At 48.3% G+C, this 18,373-nt stretch overlaps 1 protein-coding gene across 2 annotated transcripts in view; it reads left to right on the top strand.

Annotated features, from left to right (window-relative positions):
* The window catches only part of LOC133124814 (calcium/calmodulin-dependent protein kinase type II subunit alpha-like), an 87,693-nt gene that overhangs the window by 17,867 nt on the left and 51,453 nt on the right, over positions 1–18,373 (top strand). For both annotated transcript variants that reach the window (XM_061236322.1, XM_061236321.1), the window contains exon 3: positions 11,096–11,155. In XM_061236322.1, coding sequence (XP_061092306.1) covers positions 11,096–11,155 — 60 coding nt within the window. The remainder of the gene's footprint in view (positions 1–11,095; positions 11,156–18,373) is intronic.

Here is an 18,373-nt window from a genome sequence, read left to right as displayed (position 1 = left end):
CACACACTCATACCCACGGGCAATTTAGACTCTCCAATCAGCCTAACGTGCATGTCTTTGGACTGTGGGAGGAAACCGGAGTACCCGGAGGAAACCCACGCAAACACGGGGAGAACATGCAAACTCCGCACAGAGAGGCCCTGGCCGACGGGGATTCGAACCCAGGACCTCCTTGCTGTGAGGCGGCAGTGCTACCCACTGCACCATCCGTGCCGCCGCTATTTCTACATGTAGAGTATAATTACCAGGATCTATAGTGCACCAAAACCTCCCCTATTTATTACGAGAACACAACAAATGCACCAGACTTGCCGCAAATTAGGTCATTAGCAGAGGGAGGACTGGTGAGCCTATTTTGGTAGTCCGATATGTCTGTAAACTGCACGTCCACGTGTTCACGTGTTCCCCGGCGATGTTCTTTCGTGTGCTTTGGCGACATAAGCTGTATTCCGTCATGTCAATAAAGCATTTTTAAATTTGAATTAGAATTTCAATTTGAGAGAGAGAGAGAGCGAGAGCGAGAGAGAGAGAGAGAGCGAGAGAAAGAGAGATCAAATGAGGCCTAAGTGTAGGTATCTCACACTCTTGGTCCTCCCCGCCTCCGTTGCAATGACCATAATCATACATGAAAGAACATGGGGGAGAGAGAGAGAGAGATTAGGGAGTGAAGAAGGGACAAACATTAGTCGAGAGAGAGAGAGAGAAACATATACAGAGAGAGAGTGAGAAAGAGAGTGGGAGAAAGATTAGGGGGAAAAGAAAAGAGAAACATTAGTAGAGAGAAAGAGAGAGTGAAGCATATACAGAGAGAGAGGGAGAGATGAGAGAGAGAGGGAGAGAGATGGAGCAGGAGGAAGATTAGGGGGAAAAGAAAAGAGAAACATTAGTAGAGAGAAAGAGAGTGAAGCATATACAGAGAAAGAGAGGGAGAGATGGAGAGAGAGGGAGGGAGGGAGAGAGAGAGAGAGGGAGAGAGATGGAGCGGGAGGAAGATTAGGGCGAAAAGAAAAGAGAAACATTAGTAGAGGGAGTTTAAAAGGTCACCAGCGTCTTGGGAGATTAATGTGATGTAGACCCGGCTGTGTGTGGGAAGCAGAGCAGCAGAATAATCAGCGCCCAGCGAACACAAAGAGTTCACACAGCGTCGCTGCCATGCCGTGGCGACGTTATAACATCGAGAAAACATTGTTTTTGTGTTCTTGTCTGTGTTTTGTGGACCTTGTTTGTTGTATTTTGCTGCCTGCCATGTCACCCCGGTCTTGCTCCAGAAAGAGGTCATTGATCTCACGTGACTACCTGGTAAAAAAATAAAGGTAAAATAAATAACATTATTTATAGGTAGCATTGTGAGGACATTTTACCACACCCCCGCCCCTCAGCCGACATCGCCTCCATATCCCTAACCATTGTGGGTTAGGATTAGGGGTGTGGGCTGAGGGGTGTGTGTGTGTTGTGGGGGGGGGGGGTCGTGAGGGGGTGGTGTGTGTGTGGGGGGGGGGGGTGGGTTGTGAGGGGGGGGGGTTGTGAGGGGGGTGGGGGGGGGGTTGTGAGGGGGCGGTTGGTCATGTGTTCTCTGCTGAGCTATAACCTGCTACTCAGATCACTGAGCTGTGACTGGAGGAGGAAACATTTCTGCCTAGATGATTTCCTCAGATTGAAGGAGGGGGGGGGGCTGAAGCAGATGGCTGGGTGTACACGCATATTTCTGCACTGGAAATAAGAGATTATAAATAATGTAGTGGGGGGGGGGGTCTGTGGGTGAGTGTGTGTGTGGGCACACGTGTGTGTGTGTAGGTTCACATGTTTGTTTGTGTATGTATTCCTGTGCAGTGAAGGATTGTGTGTGTGTGCGTGTGCACGTGCGTATGTGTGTGGGTTTGCGTGTGTATGCTTCTGTGCTGTGTGTGTGTGCAGTGTACTGGTTACAGTGCATGACTGTGACCTGCATGGTCGGTGGTTTGATCCCCGGTGTAGCCACAATATGATCCGCACAGCTGTTGGGCCCTTCAGCAAGGCCCTTAACCCTGCATTGCTCTAGGGGAGCATTGTCTCCTGCTTAGTCTAATCAACTGTACGTTCTTTTGGATAAAAGTGTCAGGCAAAACAACCTGTGTGTTTATGTGTGTAGTGAAAGGAAAGGGAATCATGTTGCAGTCTGTAGTAAGGAAGAAAGGCACAGATCGCACTGCTGACATTTCATGCATCATCTTGAGGTGTAGAATCTAGAATTTCATGTTCAAAATAAACAAGACAAGTTCTTCAGCCCAACAGGAAGTTTGCAGACTGCACTCTGAGCATTGTCATCCCTTCCTGTGTCTCTCAGTCCAGGAAACGTTCTGAAACATTCTTAATCTTAAATCTCAAATCAGAACTGTAAAAATGAAAAAAACTGTAACTTTAGCCTTCAAAAGTCTGATTCTTCAAAAACATGAACAGGGGATTAGTCCCCCTGTAAGATGGGAAAGTGCTGTAATTGTCTTGTTTCGAAATGAGTGAGATCTCTCCATAACGCAGCCTCCTCGGCTGTCCTGTGTGGGTGTTCACTGCCAGATCATGATCGGCTGAATATCCCGATTCATGAGTAATCACCACTGTGGACAATAATTAAAAATCTTGAGACAAGCCACTTTCAAACTGACAAAAATGAGACAAATAAATAGTTGCATCTCTTTTGTGTGCATGGACAGCTGTTCGTAGGACTCTTGATATACTACTGCAGTTGGTCTAAATCGTGTCAAAACACGGTAAAACTGCGATTACTGTTTTGTAATACTGCTATTACACGAGTTTCAGAAATGCACTGCTATTTATGAAGCTGATATCCAACTTGTTATAACATGTAATAAGCAAGCGATCGGTAATAACCTGCACTAACCATGGAAACTGCAATAACCTTTAATAACCAAGTAGTACTTGAGCTAACAATGAGCTAATCCAGTGCTATCTATTTGTGCAGCTAACAGTGAGCTAATATAGTGCTATTTACTTGTGCAGCTAACAGTGAGCTAATAAGAAATGTAATGAAATACAGGAAGTGATGCGGCCCTCCTGGCCTGCGAAACACTGAGTCACTGAGTCAGAGAGTCAGAGAGTCAGAGAGTCACTGAGTCACTGAGTTATTGAGTCAGAGAGTCAGAGAGTCACTGAGTCACTGAGTCATGGAGTCAGAGGATGAAGGGCTGGAGTGCAGCCGCAGTAAGTGGGAAGGCTGTTTTTGGAGAGGCGATTGGGGGGGGGGGGCAGATAGGGGTGACTCACCCGAAAATGATGTTGATGATTGTTTGTCCTGGCGGTTGGATGCAAGACGGCGGCTGGATCCTTGCTGCAGATTCAAACATTGCTCTAAACCCCACACTATCTCATGCCTGTTGTTACTGCCGCTGTAAATGAAGTCACTTGAAAAATTATGTTCTGGAAACTTGTTTTAAATATGTGCGCTGTTTGCGTATTCTGCATATTGTTCTCTAGATCCTACTGGTGTGCTTTTCTGCTACTCAGGTGAAGGACATCAGAATGTACCTGAAATATAATTGGGCCCTTATGATGCATTTTATAAATAAATAATGAAAATGTATTTTAAAAAATGCGATTGCTTTCGAAAAGTCACAATACTCCACTCTGCCTGTGAGAAAAAGGAAGTGAGAGAGAGGGTGTGAGAGTGTGATTTCTTTCAACAACCCACAATTCTTTACTCTAGTTTTGCATGTCTGTGTGTCGGAACATTGTGTGTCTATTGGGGTATGTGTTAGAGTGGAAATCTGAGGCCTTTGACTGAATTCTGGGTAGGGTGAGGAAGAGGAAGAAGTGTAGGAGGAAGAGGTGGTTTCGCTGTGGTGCGGTTCTAGTAGGCGGATGAAAAGAGTCTATTTGTGTGAGCGGTCGGCTTGTATGAGGTTTAGCGGCTTTAAAGTAGAAAAATGAAGCGATGGAAGACTGTAACACAGGCACGTACACACGCACGCATACACATACACACACACTCTCACACACACGCACGCATACACATACACACATACTCTCACACGCACACACACTCTCACACACACGCACGCGTACACATACACACACACTCTCACACACACGCACGCATACACATACACACATACTCTCACACACACACACACTCTCGCACGCATACACATACACACACACTCTCACACGCACACACACTCTCACACACACGCACGCATACACATACACACACACTCTCACACACACTGACACATACACACACGCACGCATACACATACACACACACTCTCACACGCACGCATACACATACACACATACTCTCACACGCACACTCACTCTCACACACACGCACGCATACACATACACACACACTCTCACACACACTGACACATACACACACGCACGCATACACATACACACACACTCTCACACACACACGCACGCATACACATACACACACACTCTCACACACACGCACGCATACACATACACACACACTCTCACACGCACGCATACACATACACACATACTCTCACACACACACACACTCTCACACACACGCATGCATACACATACAGACACACTCTCACACACACACACACACATACACGCATACACACACATGCATGCACACATACACGCACACACACATCCACACATACACATTCTTGCACACACACACACACACACATACACATACACGCACACACACATCCACACATACACACACTTGCACACACACACACATACACACACACACACACACACACATACACATACACACACACTCGCACACACATGCATGCACATGCACACGCACACACACATGCACAGACATACACACATGCACACATGCACACATGCACGCGCGCACACACACACACACACAATCACAAATACAAATTAAGAAATGTCAGTTCTCTTCAGCTCTCGCACTCACTGACACACTCACAGGCATACAGTGACTGTTTCTTGAAATTAATAACAAATTCTCTCTCTCGTTCTCTCTCTCTCGCTCCCTCTCGATTGCTCTCTCTCTCTCTTGGGAGTTCTTCAAAGCGACCACAAATACCTTCTCTTGCTTCCACACTTTCACATGCGTGTGTGTTTGTGGCTTCTTGAAAGCAAACTCTGTCTCACACGCTCACACACAGGGCAGGAGCGTCGTGGAGGAACTGGGCCACGTGCGCTTGCAGGAAGCGTTGTGTTGATCTGCCGGTCCTGTGCACAGATGCCTGACTGCTGTGACTGAAGTTTGAAAGACGCTGACATCGAGCGTGTCCCTCGCCTGCTCCCGTTCTCACCTGGACACTTTCTCTTCTTTCCCACATTCCACACGGCTTTCTTTCACCCGAGGCTTCCTTCCAAAACTCTGAATCTGTTTCTGCTACGAGTCCGATTCAGCCGTGGAAGCCATTTTGTGCCATAACATCCATCCATCCATCCATCCATCCATTCATTCATCCATCCATCCATCCATCCATTATCTGAACCCGCTTATCCTGAACAGGGTCGCAGGGGGGCTGGAGCCTATCCCAGCATACATTGGGCGAAAGGCAGGAATACACCCTGGACAGGTCGTCGGTCCATCGCAGGGCACACACACCATTCACTCACACACTCATACCTACAGGCAATTTAGACTCTCTAATCAGCCTAACATGCAAACATGCATGTCTTTGGACTGTGGGAGGAAACCGGAGTACCCGGAGGAAACCCACGCAGATACGGGGAGAACTCCGAGAGTGTGAGTGAGAGAGAGAGAGAGAGAGAGAGAGAGAGAGAGAGAGAGAGAGAGAGAGAGAGAGAGAGAGAGAGAGAGGGGGGCCCCGGCCGACGGGGATTCAAACCCAGGACCTCCTTGCTGTGAGGCGGCAGTGCTACCCACTGCACCATCCGTGCTGCCATAACACTTTCAGTTAATTTATATTTTAAAAAAATAAGTTGAGCTGAATTGCCTATTGCCATTTTTTATGTTTATGTAATGCTAACTATATTGTAAAATGTCCCATGTTATTTCAACTGGAACAGAGTGCTTATCACTCCAATAGGGACCTAATGTTCTCTGAAAGAGTTGATTTTATACTGAACATTTTATTGCGTATGCAATCGCCTGATGTGGAGACACTAAACATCCCACACCATCAGAGCTTTCAAATGATGAAAAAAGCTTTTACAATTGTAATTACTGTGTAACAACATGTCTGTTCACAGTTATTACTCGGTACTCACACCTGTAATTACATTGTAATTACACAGGTATAAAGGCCACATAATACAAACTGCAAATAACCGTTTAAACAGGGGCTAGTTTGACGACCAGATTAGGGACTGAGATACCAAAAAAAAAAACAGATTGAGGGTTTTGCAAGGACACCAAAGCATCCATTTTCCTCTGGCCAGTAGCAACTTGAGCGGAATACAAAAGGGGAACAAGAGCGCAAACAGAGCTGCTGTGGCAGAGGTAACGCTCACTTCAGTGACTTTTGGGAACAGAGAGAGAGGAAAATTATCCGTTTGACCAGATTATCCGGGCGGGAGCAGTCAGGAATGAGCTGGGAATGGCGATGGGAAGAGGCCCGGGAATTACATCGTTATTTAGCTGATGCTTTTATCCAAAGTGACTTACAGTTTATTAGACTAAGCACCCAGGTCCATGGTCCACTGGCCCACACAGCACAGCAGCATTATCCAGAGTATTACTGTACCGACTGAGCCCCTACGCACTGTCCTACATTACATTACAGTTATTAAGCTGATGCTTTTATCCAAAGTGACTTACAGTTGATTAGATTAAGCAGTCCTCGCCTGGAGCAATGTGGGGTTAAGGGCCTTGCTCAGGGGCCCAACGGCTGTGCTGATCTTATTGTGGCTACACTGGGGCTTGAACCAGTAACCTTCTGGGTCCCAGTCATGCCGCACGGCGACTACGGCTACGAACAACAGTATGTGTTTGTGTGCTTATATGTGTGCTTGTGCATGTGTGTGTGTGTGTGTGTGTGTGTCTGCTTAGACTCTTGACTCTTGAAAGATACTAGCTGTAGGCCCCTCCCACCCGGCTAAGGTATAGTGTGTAAATCTGGGAATATGTGTTATTCCTATCCCAGCATGCACTGGCTAGCTGTGATCCCATGGGATTACTGGGGGGGGGGGGCTGAGATCTGTCCCCCCAGTAAATGCCAAATTTCAACCCCCTCTGGCTGAGCTTGTGCCTGCTGGTGGCAGTGCGCCCACCACGAACACCCCCCCCCCCCCCCCCCCGCCTCCCCCCAGCCCCCGCACCCCTCGCCTGCATGCCGGTGAAATACGGGCCCCGGCGTGGTTGTGACAGCGTCTGTCAGTGCCAGAGAGCCACAGTACGGGGGTGGAAATACTGCCGACTCTGCCCGTACCTGTCACAGCATCCTGTTCAGCTCCATCCGACGCTAAACTCACTCGTTCTGCTTTTATCAAAACAAAACAAACAAACAAACAAACGCGCGAGCAAACAAACAGAAATCCGGCACGTCACGCAGCCCCGCGTGGAGTTGGCCCACAAGCTGCAGAGGATAATTACACAGCGTTTACTCGCCCTGTTTCTCTCCCACAGACATTAATTACTCCTGTCTTGGGCGAGATGATGCAACAGCCGTCTGCAAATCGCACACTGCTATGAGTTCTCGCTCTTGAATATGCTGGTCGGCATGTGTAGGCGCGTATAAGCCTTGGACCCGTGTCGAATGAGGACCGCGCCCTGCCTCGGGTCCAGGGGCCAATGGTCCATGGGACGCTCCCCTCGGACTGCTCCCCAGACTGGTCCGAAAAAGATGGCCTCCCCCAAATCAGGCCGGTTCCTGCCAAGACAACAGCAACACTGTCAGCAACACTGTCAACCATAGTCCACCCACAACACAAACGCTTGCTGTATACCCTGCATAAATGTTCCAGACTGTCCAAACTAACATAACAACTTGGGTGGCTTGTAGTGTGGTGGTTAAGTTGCATGACTGGGACCTGCAAGGTCGGTGGTTCGATCCCTGGCGAAAATAAGATCCGCACAGCCGTTGGGCCCTTGAGCAAGGCCCTTAACTCCGCATTGCTCCTGGGGAGGATTGTCTCCCGCTTAGTCTCATCAACTGTACGTCGCTCTGGATTAGAGCATCAGCCAAACGCCATGAATGTAATGTAATGTGGCTTCGTGTTGAAATGTTCATCCCTTGTCAGGTTGTGACATGTCACACCACCGTCTTTACCAGCTGCCACTCTCCTCGTACAGGCGGACGGCGGATTCCTTTAAGGGTTCGAAGGACTCGCAATTGTTGTTCTCGGCGAAATCTGCAAGGTTGCTTAGCAACGGCAGTTTTGAGGCCCACCACATAGCCTTGATTATCGTGTATGTTACACCCGACGGTGACGCAGTGAGAAATCGGGAGCATATGAGGACCGTTAACCCTTTGAAGATTAGGCTTTTTGTTTTGCCGTGTTTTTTTCTTTTTTTTTTTTCTCCGAAAACTCATCAGTCACTGTTGGAACTCCATAGCTTTCAATCGCCAGTAGGGACTGTTACATCAGTTAAGGTGTTTGTGATCTCTCACCTTGTAGATGACAGACAAGACAAAAGCCTGTAATTGGCATTGCTCCAACCGTGTAATTTCCATGGTATAATGAGGTGGGCATGGTGTGGGTGAGGGGAGGAGGGAGAGAGGGGGTCGGAAGAGGGGAGTGCGGGGGGGGTACAGGGGGCAAGATCCGGCCGATGACTCACATCCCTGTGTGCCCCAGGTGCTCACAGGGGATTCTGGGAAGCTGTCAATCACGATGACCTCGCCAATGAAGGTGTTCCAAAATTTCACCCAGGTGGTGATGTCAGAGAAGTGTCAAGCAAGTCAACATAATCTTCCTCGTTCGACAGGCAGGTGCGACCGAGAAGGGGGAGGGGGAGGGGGAGGGGTAGAGGGCAATCAGGGTGGGCAAGGAAGGACAAACGAGAGGGAGAGAGAGAGAAGGAGAGAGAGGGAGAGAGAGAGAGAGAGGGGAGGAGAAGGAGAGAGAAGGAGAGAGAGGGAGAGAGAGGGAGAGAGAGAGGGAGAGAGAAGGAGAGAGGGAGAGGGGAGGAGAAGGAGCGAGAGAGAGAGGGAGAGGGGGAGAGAGGGGAGGAGAAGGAGAGAGAGAGAGGGAGAGAGAAGGAGAGAGGGGAGGAGAAGGAGAGAGAGGGAGAGAGAGGGAGAGAGAGGGAAAGGGAGAGAAGGAGAGAGAGGGAGAGAGAGGGAAAGGGAGAGAAGGAGAGAGAGGGAGAGAGAGGGGAGGAGAAGGAGAGAGAAGGAGAGAAAGAGGGGGAGAGAAGGAGAGCAGGAGAGAGAGGGAGAGAGGGGAGGAGGAGGAGAGCAATACCAGTGTCATTTCCACTGCCGTTTGCCTGTGGATTAATTATTACCGCTACAGACAGCTCTCTGGAGGGGCAAACTCTTTAGCGGGAGCTTGTGTGCTGCCCACCCCCACTCGCTTATCAGAGTCAGCGGGGGTGAGTACCCTGACATAGCACCTCTGCCCGGGATGAAAAACCTGAACCCCCCCCATACCCCCCCCACCTGCCCATTTCTACACCCATCCCCCTCCTTCTCCACTCTTCTGCTCTCTCTCTCTCTCTCATTCATTCATTCACCCCTTTGTCTTCAATCCCCCTTTTCCAAGAATTTCAACATCATCACTGCCTCATTTCAAGGGTGGTTTTCAAGATTTGATTTGATAACCGGAGCAGAATGGATGACTCGATCTGAGGCCTGGCGGTAGCTGGGTACTGGAACGAGGCTATCGCCATCATCATTGTGCCTCTGCTACCTACGCCCCACACTGACACTACCCCTGGGGCGTTTTGAGTCCGCTATCTGCCCCCCACACTGACACTACCCCTGCGGCGTTTTGAGTCCGCTATCCCCCCCACACTGACACTACCCCTGGGGCGTTTTGAGTCCGCTATCTGCCCCCCACACTGACACTACCCCTGCGGCGTTTTGAGTCCGCTATCCCCCCCACACTGACACTACCCCTGGGGCGTTTTGAGTCCGCTATCTGCCCCCCACACTGACACTACCCCTGGGGCGTTTTGAGTCCGCTATCCCCCCCACACTGACGATACCCCTGGGGCGTTTTGAGTCCGCTATCTGCCCCCCACACTGACACTACCCCTGCGGCGTTTTGAGTCCGCTATCCCCCCCACACTGACACTACCCCTGGGGCGTTGTGTGTCTGCTATCTGCCCCCACACTGACACTACCCCTGGGGTGTTTTGAGTCCCCTATCCCCCCCCCACACTGACGATACCCCTGGGGCGTTGTGTGTCTGCTATCTGCCCCCACACTGACACTACCCCTGGGGCGTTGTGTGTCTGCTATCTGCCCCCACACTGACACTACCCCTGGGGCGTTGTGTGTCTGCTATCTGCCCCCACACTGACACTACCCCCGGGCCTGGATCAGATCGATCCTCAGGCGTATATCCCCTGTTGTTAGCCGATCGCGACGCGTTCGATCAGCCTGCACCTCGGTCCGGATTGGGTTATATTTCAAGATGAAGCTGAGGGGCGCGGTGCTCGTATGTCTGATTGAAGCTGACTGCTGTCCCAGGCTGGTGGAGCTAACGTGCTCTACCATCTGAGCGACAGTGAAAAAATGATCTTCGCTGTTTGTTATTATTCTGTCTGTTGAGATAAAAAGGGATTGTGGGAATTTATGGTCATGAAGGTGATCTTTGGTGTTTTCTCTTGTGGCGTTTTTTAAGCAAACAGATCATCTTAAACTACATGGAAAAAAATTAATAAATATGGCAATGTATGTTGATGCTTCCTCCAATATATTTCTCACATTAAAACAAATATTAAAAGTACCCATTTTTAATATCTTAGTGCCAGTTTTTAATATATTACATACATTGCAAAATAAATGTCACATACTGTATATGTTTCTTCCATATGGGCTGGTTGATGGTCTGATGGCCAGCTTGGACTGCTCCTTTAGTTGGGCCTGCCACAGAGACGGATTGATTATCCGGTGCTGGGGAACCGCATTCGCTGAGGAATGCGTCTCCAGGGGGAATCAGGGCCGCGTGGCGGGTCGGTGGGGTTGAATCCTCCGCTTTCTGCTTTCAGACCACCAGAAGCTGGAGAGGGAGGCTCGCATCTGCAGACTGCTGAAGCACCACAACATCGGTGAGTCTCATTCGCAGGTGAAACGTGTGACCAGCCGGCTTCAGGCGTGAAGACCGCAGAAGGGACCTATTTCATTGGGAAACGAGAGTCTGATTCATCAGAACGAGCGGAAGACATTCTGCACATCTGCTCCCCACATTAACCTCAATGTGATTCTGCTGATGAGAGATTTCTCTATTCCGCTTTTTCCCCCAATCTGGAGAGTAGATACGCAGAGATTGTGCATATATAAGGGGGGGAAGTGGGCAGCCTATAGCCTAGTGGCTAAGCTGCTTGACTGGGACCCGGAAGGTTGGTGGTTCAAACCCCAGTGTACCCACGATAAGATCCCTGCAGCTGTTGGGCCCTTGAGCAAGGCCCTTAACCCCACAGCGCTCCCGGGGGGGGGGATTGACCCCTGCTTAGATCTAATCAACTGTGAGTGGATTAAAGCGTTAGCTAAATAACTGTAATGTCATGTAATGTCATGTAATCACAGCATGGTCAAGGAAAGAAAACCCCCCCCCCCCCCCCCCGCAGCAGGATTACGTGCCTCTTACCGAGAGCGGGAGTGTCAGCGCCAGTGCCCCACGCCTGCGTTCGTCTCCCGCGCGTCAGTGTTAATTAGGGACTGAACGCGTGGCAGATGGGGAATGTGCAGCGCGCCAGCTCGCCAGAGGGGTGTGTAATTTTCTGATTAAGGAATGTGCCGGGGCCTTTCATGGACTCCTGTGCCTTAAATAATGCAGCGCGCTTTCCCGCCACGTAACACGGCTCTCTGCATTATTCATCCGCAGTTATTTTCATCCCTCCCTCTCTCCCTCCCTCTCTCTCACTCTCTCTCTCCCTCTCTCTCACTCTCTCTATCTCCCTGTCTCTTTCTCTCTCCTTCTCTCTCACTCTCTATCTCCCTCTCTCGCTTTCTTTCTCTGTCTCTCTCTCTCCCTCTCTCTATCTCACTCTCTATATCAGTCTCTCTCTCCCTCTCTCTCTCTCTCTCCCCCTCTCTCTCTTGGAGAAGAAAAGGAGCTCTCAGACCTATTTGATGTGTGGGAAGAAAGAAAAGGAAAGGAGTGAGAAACGGAGGGGGGGAGTGGTGGCTGTTTGTGCAGAGTCAGAGTCAGGGTCAGAGTCGGGGTCGGAGTCTGAGTCAGAATGCTAGCATTGCACCCGTAACAGGATTGCAGCGACGGTTATCGCTTCAGATGCCGCTGTTGCCGCTCTCCCTCGCTCAACGTGAACGTAAAGGAGAAACATATTCTCTTCTCGGGTCCCCAATGTTTGCTTTTCAAAAAGGTGGTGAAAGTTCAGCGGTGCCTGGAGTAAAAAAAAACCCCCCCAAAAAATGACAACCTCACTGAGAGCTCTGATATTACTGGAGGCCCAACATTACAGGACATTTTCAGAAGTCAGATACTGTGGCGGATTCCGGAGAGAAGGATCAGCTGGATCCGCGCGCAGAATACGTGCCGCCGTCAAGTCGGGAGACTTGGGTGTGTGGCCGTGGGTGCTGATGTAGTGGGTGCAGCTCGGCTAGCTCGCCAGTGAGGGGGGTTAAAGCGAAGGCCTCGTAGCTGACGAGGCAACCCTCAAGTTCAAAATAACACCGTTACCCTTGTCCGTTCAGCGCCTTTAGCTGACTGGCAGCACGTTCGTCTCTGTAATCTCTGGTCCAGCGAGAGGCTGGGGTTCAAATCTCAAACCTCAGACTCAAGCGAAACTAGTTAGCTAACTAGCGTTAGCACAATCAGCGCTCTTGGGCTATATCGAGTTGAGGCAGTGGAGAGCCAGATTCCCACTTAACTGGAAACCCCCCCCCCCCCCATAGCCTATTCATGGGGCAGCCTATAGCCAACTTAGTGGCTAAGTTGCTTGACTGGGCGCCAGAAGGTTGGTGGTTCAAACCCCAGTGTAACCGCAATACAATCAGTGCCCTTGAGCAAGGCCCAACATTAACCCCACAATTAACTCCCTGCTTAGTCTAATCAACTGTAAATCGCTTTGGATGAATGCGTCTGCTAAATAACTGTAATGCACTGTAATGTAACATAGTCAGTTGCCCCCCTTTACGCAGCCCTGGGTCCGAACGTCGGGTTTGTGCCACCGGTTTTTGCCATGGTTTTATGTTAATGGTTAAATAGAAACACCTCTGTGGCCTGTTCCTCACGTTAGGTTATTACAGGTAGCTTTTAGACTGTTTCTGTAATTACAAATGCCAAACCTACAATCGCTAAGGCTCTGTTAATGTGGAAACATCTAAAGAGTTAGTGGAAATCCCCATTGGTCAGGGTTTCTGCAGATAATGATGATAATGCTGCACTTTTATACTTATATGTGGGTAGATTGCATCATGTACTGTATTACAATGCTAATTGTAATATAGAATTGTTTTCCTTTAGCTTGTGTTGTCCGCCTGTGTTGTGTTCTGGGTGTTGTACCAATGGGAATCTTGCTTACATTTGCACCAATGGAAATCTTGCTTACATTTGCACCAATGGGAATCCTGCTTACATTTGCGCCAGAGTGTACCCAAAGAGAGAAAGGGGAGATACAGGTGAATTAAGACTTGAGAGGTCTGAAATGACAACAATTAAACCGGACTGTGGAATATAATTGCTATTAGCTTTTTTCCTCATGGTGCACTTGCACCGAATTAACAAACTTAACACTAACGAGAACGTTTTCGCGATGTGCTTAAAATGCATCTATATGATGTCAGCAATTCACGTAGCGGGGAGATCCAGGTCTATTTTTCTCTCGCATCAGCAAGGGTCATAAAAGGTCATCATGTTTTATTGTGTACCAGACACAAAATGCGCAGCGATTTCCCCGTTAGGGGCCGCCGTACTGAATAAAAATAGATCGATTGGTTGACGGCTGGCCATGCCGTCGCGCAGGGTTCATTACCAGCGAAGAAGAGAGATGTGTCACAGAGGTGGAGGACTAAGCCTTCGGCCTTGCCCGCTTGGACGGATCACTTTGCTGTGGAAATTTCTGTAGCTGTCAGAATGATTCGCTCGAGACCGATAGGACTGTGTAACGGTCACACCGACGGCTGTGACTGACAGAGGTGTGACGCGGGACCCCCTCTCTCCCCATGGCAACGGCCCTGTCACTCACTCTCCAGCCAGCGAATAAGCAGAGGCTTTGGGCCAGGGGGAAGGAAGGAGAGGGAGGGTCTGGGGAGCAGTGTTGGAGGACGGGTGGTGCAGGATTTAGGTTGTGGGTGGTGGGTGGTGGGGGGGGGCTGTAGCGTAGTGGTTAAGGTAAATGACTAGGACCCGCAAGGTTGCTGGTTCAAACCCTGGTGTAGCCACAATAAGATCTGCACGGCCCTTGGGCCCTTGAGCAAGGCCCTTAACCCTGCATTGCTCCAGGGGCGGATTGTCTCCTGCTTAGTCTAATCAACTGTAGATCATGACAGGGTGATGTGGAGGTGCCAAAAAATTTAGACAAAATCGATCTGTTGGGAGGGGGGGTTATTGGACTGTGTACCTGGGAACCCCCAATTCACCAGTCGGAGCATACTTTCCTGTGCTTGGTTCTTTGGCTCAAATACATAGATGAACCATTTTTAGTTATGTATAGTAGAACCCTCTTTATGGAACCATCTAAAACAATGGTCCTCACTCCTGGTCCTGGAGAGCCGCAGGGTGTGCTGGGGTCCTCACTCCTGGTCCTGGAGAGCCACAGGGTGTGGCTGGTTTTAGTTTTCAGCAACCAATTCAGACCCAAGAAACCAGGTGAGGTGAGCTAGCTGTGTAATGATCCACTTTAATTGATGAGGAGCGAGGGCCACTGCTGTAAAGTGTGAAAGTTCCCAGATTTAACTATTCCGCCTGACAAAGTACGTTGAACTAGTTCCCTGTGTGGAGACATCGGTCAGCCTTTTGGAAACCCTGCAGACACAGTACGCACCTACTCTGAATAACGAAAAAAGGGTTTTCAGTTTTTGAGCGAGCAAACTTTGTTTCAGCTGCAGTTCAGACTACCGCTTCTGCAAAAGAGGGATCATCATCATCCCAATGTTCTAATTAAAAAGTAATTGTGGTGGAAATTTATTAGATCCCGTTACGTCTCCCGATTTGCCAGTTGGTGATGGTGAGTTGTGTCTTGGAAAGTTGCAGACGTTTTTTTTGGGGGGGGGGGGGTGTAATCTTTTTAAAGATGGAGCTATACTGACCCAGATACCAGACTCGGATGATTAAAGACTGCCGGCAGGGGAGAGAGAGAGAGTCTGTAAAACTCAAGAAAGTTTCAGCTACTCTGTCCACAGTGGCCAGTGATTATTATTATTATTATTATTATTATTATTATTTCTTGTCTCTGTCTCATGTTTATTTTTGTGAGAAAAGCTCTACTCAGAGAACACTGCTGCACTCCCGGGGGGGACACGGGAGCAGTGTATCCTCGACTGGATTACGCTCCGTCGTCTTATCGTGTGAGATATGAAGGCAGTCAAAAAATAATCCTGTCTGCAGCGCTCTCCTCTTCACCAAATCCTCTCTGTCTCGGGGCTACGATTTAACCTCCAGGGCAGTTTACCCAGAATGCTGTCTGTCAGATATGCCTGACATGCAAATGTAGCATGGTTAGCTCAGCTAGTTCGCTCGTAAGCACGGTGAAGTGCAGTGAAAGCGAAGGCTGGTAGCAGGTTACCGTGACAACACTCCCCGATGACGTAACCCTCAAATTCAAAAGAACGTTGTTGCCCTTGGCTAGGGGCGAGTTCGTCTTTAGCTGACTGGTAACGCGTTCGTTCAACAAATAATTTGGACAAGTGAGAGGCCGGGGTTCAAATCCCACCTCGGACTCAGGCAATTTATCACCTGTTACACAAACAAGAAACCAGTGAAGCAGCTTGAAGTGTATGCATTGATTCATTAAGTTATTTATTTTTATTATTATTATTTTGGTAACGCTTTACAATAAGGTTCCGTGAATTACATCCATAACATCCACACCATTTCAAGATTCACTTCACTCTTTCTCAGTTTCTGCCAAAACAGAACCTGAGGACGATGTTGAGGATGTCCGTCACACATAATAATACGTGACACTTTACAATAAGTTTCCATGAATTGGCATGAACTAATGTAGTTGTTAAGTAACTTATCTGTACAGCTCTGTTAAACTATTTGTACATCATTAATTCATGTTCACAACTAATTAGTTGATGCCAATTCATGAACCTTATTGTAAAGTGTCATGTATTATTATGTGTGACGGACATCCTCAATATCGTCCTCAGGTTCTGTTTTGGCAAAACCGAGAAAGCGTGAAGTGAATCTTGAAATGTTGTGGATGTTATGTTTCGATTTGGTTGAGATACAGCTGCCATTCACTCTCAAAAATATCCATCATGCTTTTCCTGTTCCTGCTACTTTTGTGTTGCTTTCAACACATTTTGTGTCAATGTTACTATTTTTCTGCCGCAAATATTCAATTTATATGTTACAAAGGTAGACTGTTTAGCACGGACTGTGCTGAAAGTAACACAAAAAGTGTTGTCCATGCATAGGCATGTGGGTGAGTGGTTGTTATGTGTGGTTTCTAACAAATCTGTTTTCAGAATGTTGGAGTGGATTTTGGATGAATAACGATGTGTAAAACTGCCTCTTGGTCCTACTGACCAGGATATGGGCAGCAGTGTGGTATTGTGGTTAGAAACAGGGGCTTCTAACCTCAGGGTTGTAGGTTCAGTTCCTTGATAGGACATTGGTATTGTTCCCTAGGGGAAGGTGCTTAACCTGAAGTTACCTGAGCATCAGGTAAATCCCAGTATTGGTAGGCAGCAAGAGGTTCAGTGTTAAATCAACTATGAAATACATATGGTCGCTAATTGATTGATCTGCACTCTGATCGAGTTTAATTAACACTGGAGATTTTACTGTGCATGGTGTTGAAAGGTTCTAAGCAGACATTATCCCCAGGAAAAGTTTTTGGGCATGTCAGATCACCAAGTTTAATTTTCAAACTTAGTGACTTTAACCAGAAAATGTTAATTTTGGTCAGGGCTCCATTTAAAGAGAGGCTTTTCATCTGAATAAATAAAGGATAAAAATAATTAAAATCCGCAAGTGCTAATTAAGCGTTGGACTTAATAATCTGGAGTGCTCCATTCTCACACCTCTGAACCACCGCCTGACCCTGCGGTTGAATTTTTTTTTTTTCTTTTTTTTTTTTCAAGAACATTCTCACTCCCTCGTTGTACTTTAAGACTTTAAAGTCATTATTCTGCAAATGGCTTTACATTGTGCAGTTACTGTGGGGCAGGCTAAATTAAGAGAACTGAGGGGGTCATTAGATTCCAGTCTGGTGAGAACATGGAGCCTAATGAGTCTCATAATGGATGAACACAGAAGAATTATGCCCCTGAATGTTAATTCTGGGCTTAAGAAAGAGGAAATTAGAAGAAAATGGCTGACTCTGACACTACGTGCACTTACAGGTAAGCACTGTCATGAAGGTACTCTCAGTGCCGGCTTAAAGCATTTCTATTTTGAGAGGGTAACCTTTTGCATTTGTGCTCGGAGCAGCTGTTTCAGTTGCTTGCGATCCGTTGTTTTAATCAACAGAACTAACCTCAGCTCTTCGCTTCTGATTGGCTCTGGAGGCAATCGCCTCCGGCCACGCTCCTGTTAAATGTAGCGGCGGATTCACTGTTGTCTTCCCTGGTGATTGCTGTGAAAATACAATGCAGGCTTTTCCATATTGGTAAATGGTTGGCATTTATATAGCGCCGTTATCCAAAGCGCTGTACAATTGATGCTTCTCATTCACCCATTCATACACACACTCACACACCAACGGCAATTGGCTGCCATGCAAGGCACCGACCAGCTTGTCAGGAGCATTTGGGGGTTAGGAGTCTTACTCAGGGACAATTCGACACAGCCCGGGCAGGGGATCGAACCGGCAACCCTCTGACTGCCAGATGACTGCTCTTACTGCCTGAGCCAATGTCGCCCCCATATTGGTGTTCTATGAGGGATGCACTACCACTATGGCCTGTATTCAATCAAAACGTGTCCTGATCATTGACTTGTCAAACTGAATCCCCAGGGGGCTGCAGTGTCTGCAGGTTTTTGTGGTTTCCTTTCAATCAGCTGCCAATTAAGGCAAATTAAGGCCTTGGGAACAAGGCGTGTGGATACTTTAACCAATCAATGACATGGATGAACCCAGAACACCCCAAAAACCAGCAGACACTACGGCCCTCCAGGACTGGAGTTTGAC

Source organism: Conger conger, chromosome 3 (assembly GCF_963514075.1).
Source record: "Conger conger chromosome 3, fConCon1.1, whole genome shotgun sequence".
In the NCBI taxonomy this organism is placed as follows: Eukaryota; Metazoa; Chordata; class Actinopteri; order Anguilliformes; family Congridae; genus Conger; species Conger conger.
The sequence above is the reverse complement of the archived record's forward strand: the minus strand, read 5'-3'. Positions and strand labels throughout refer to the sequence as shown.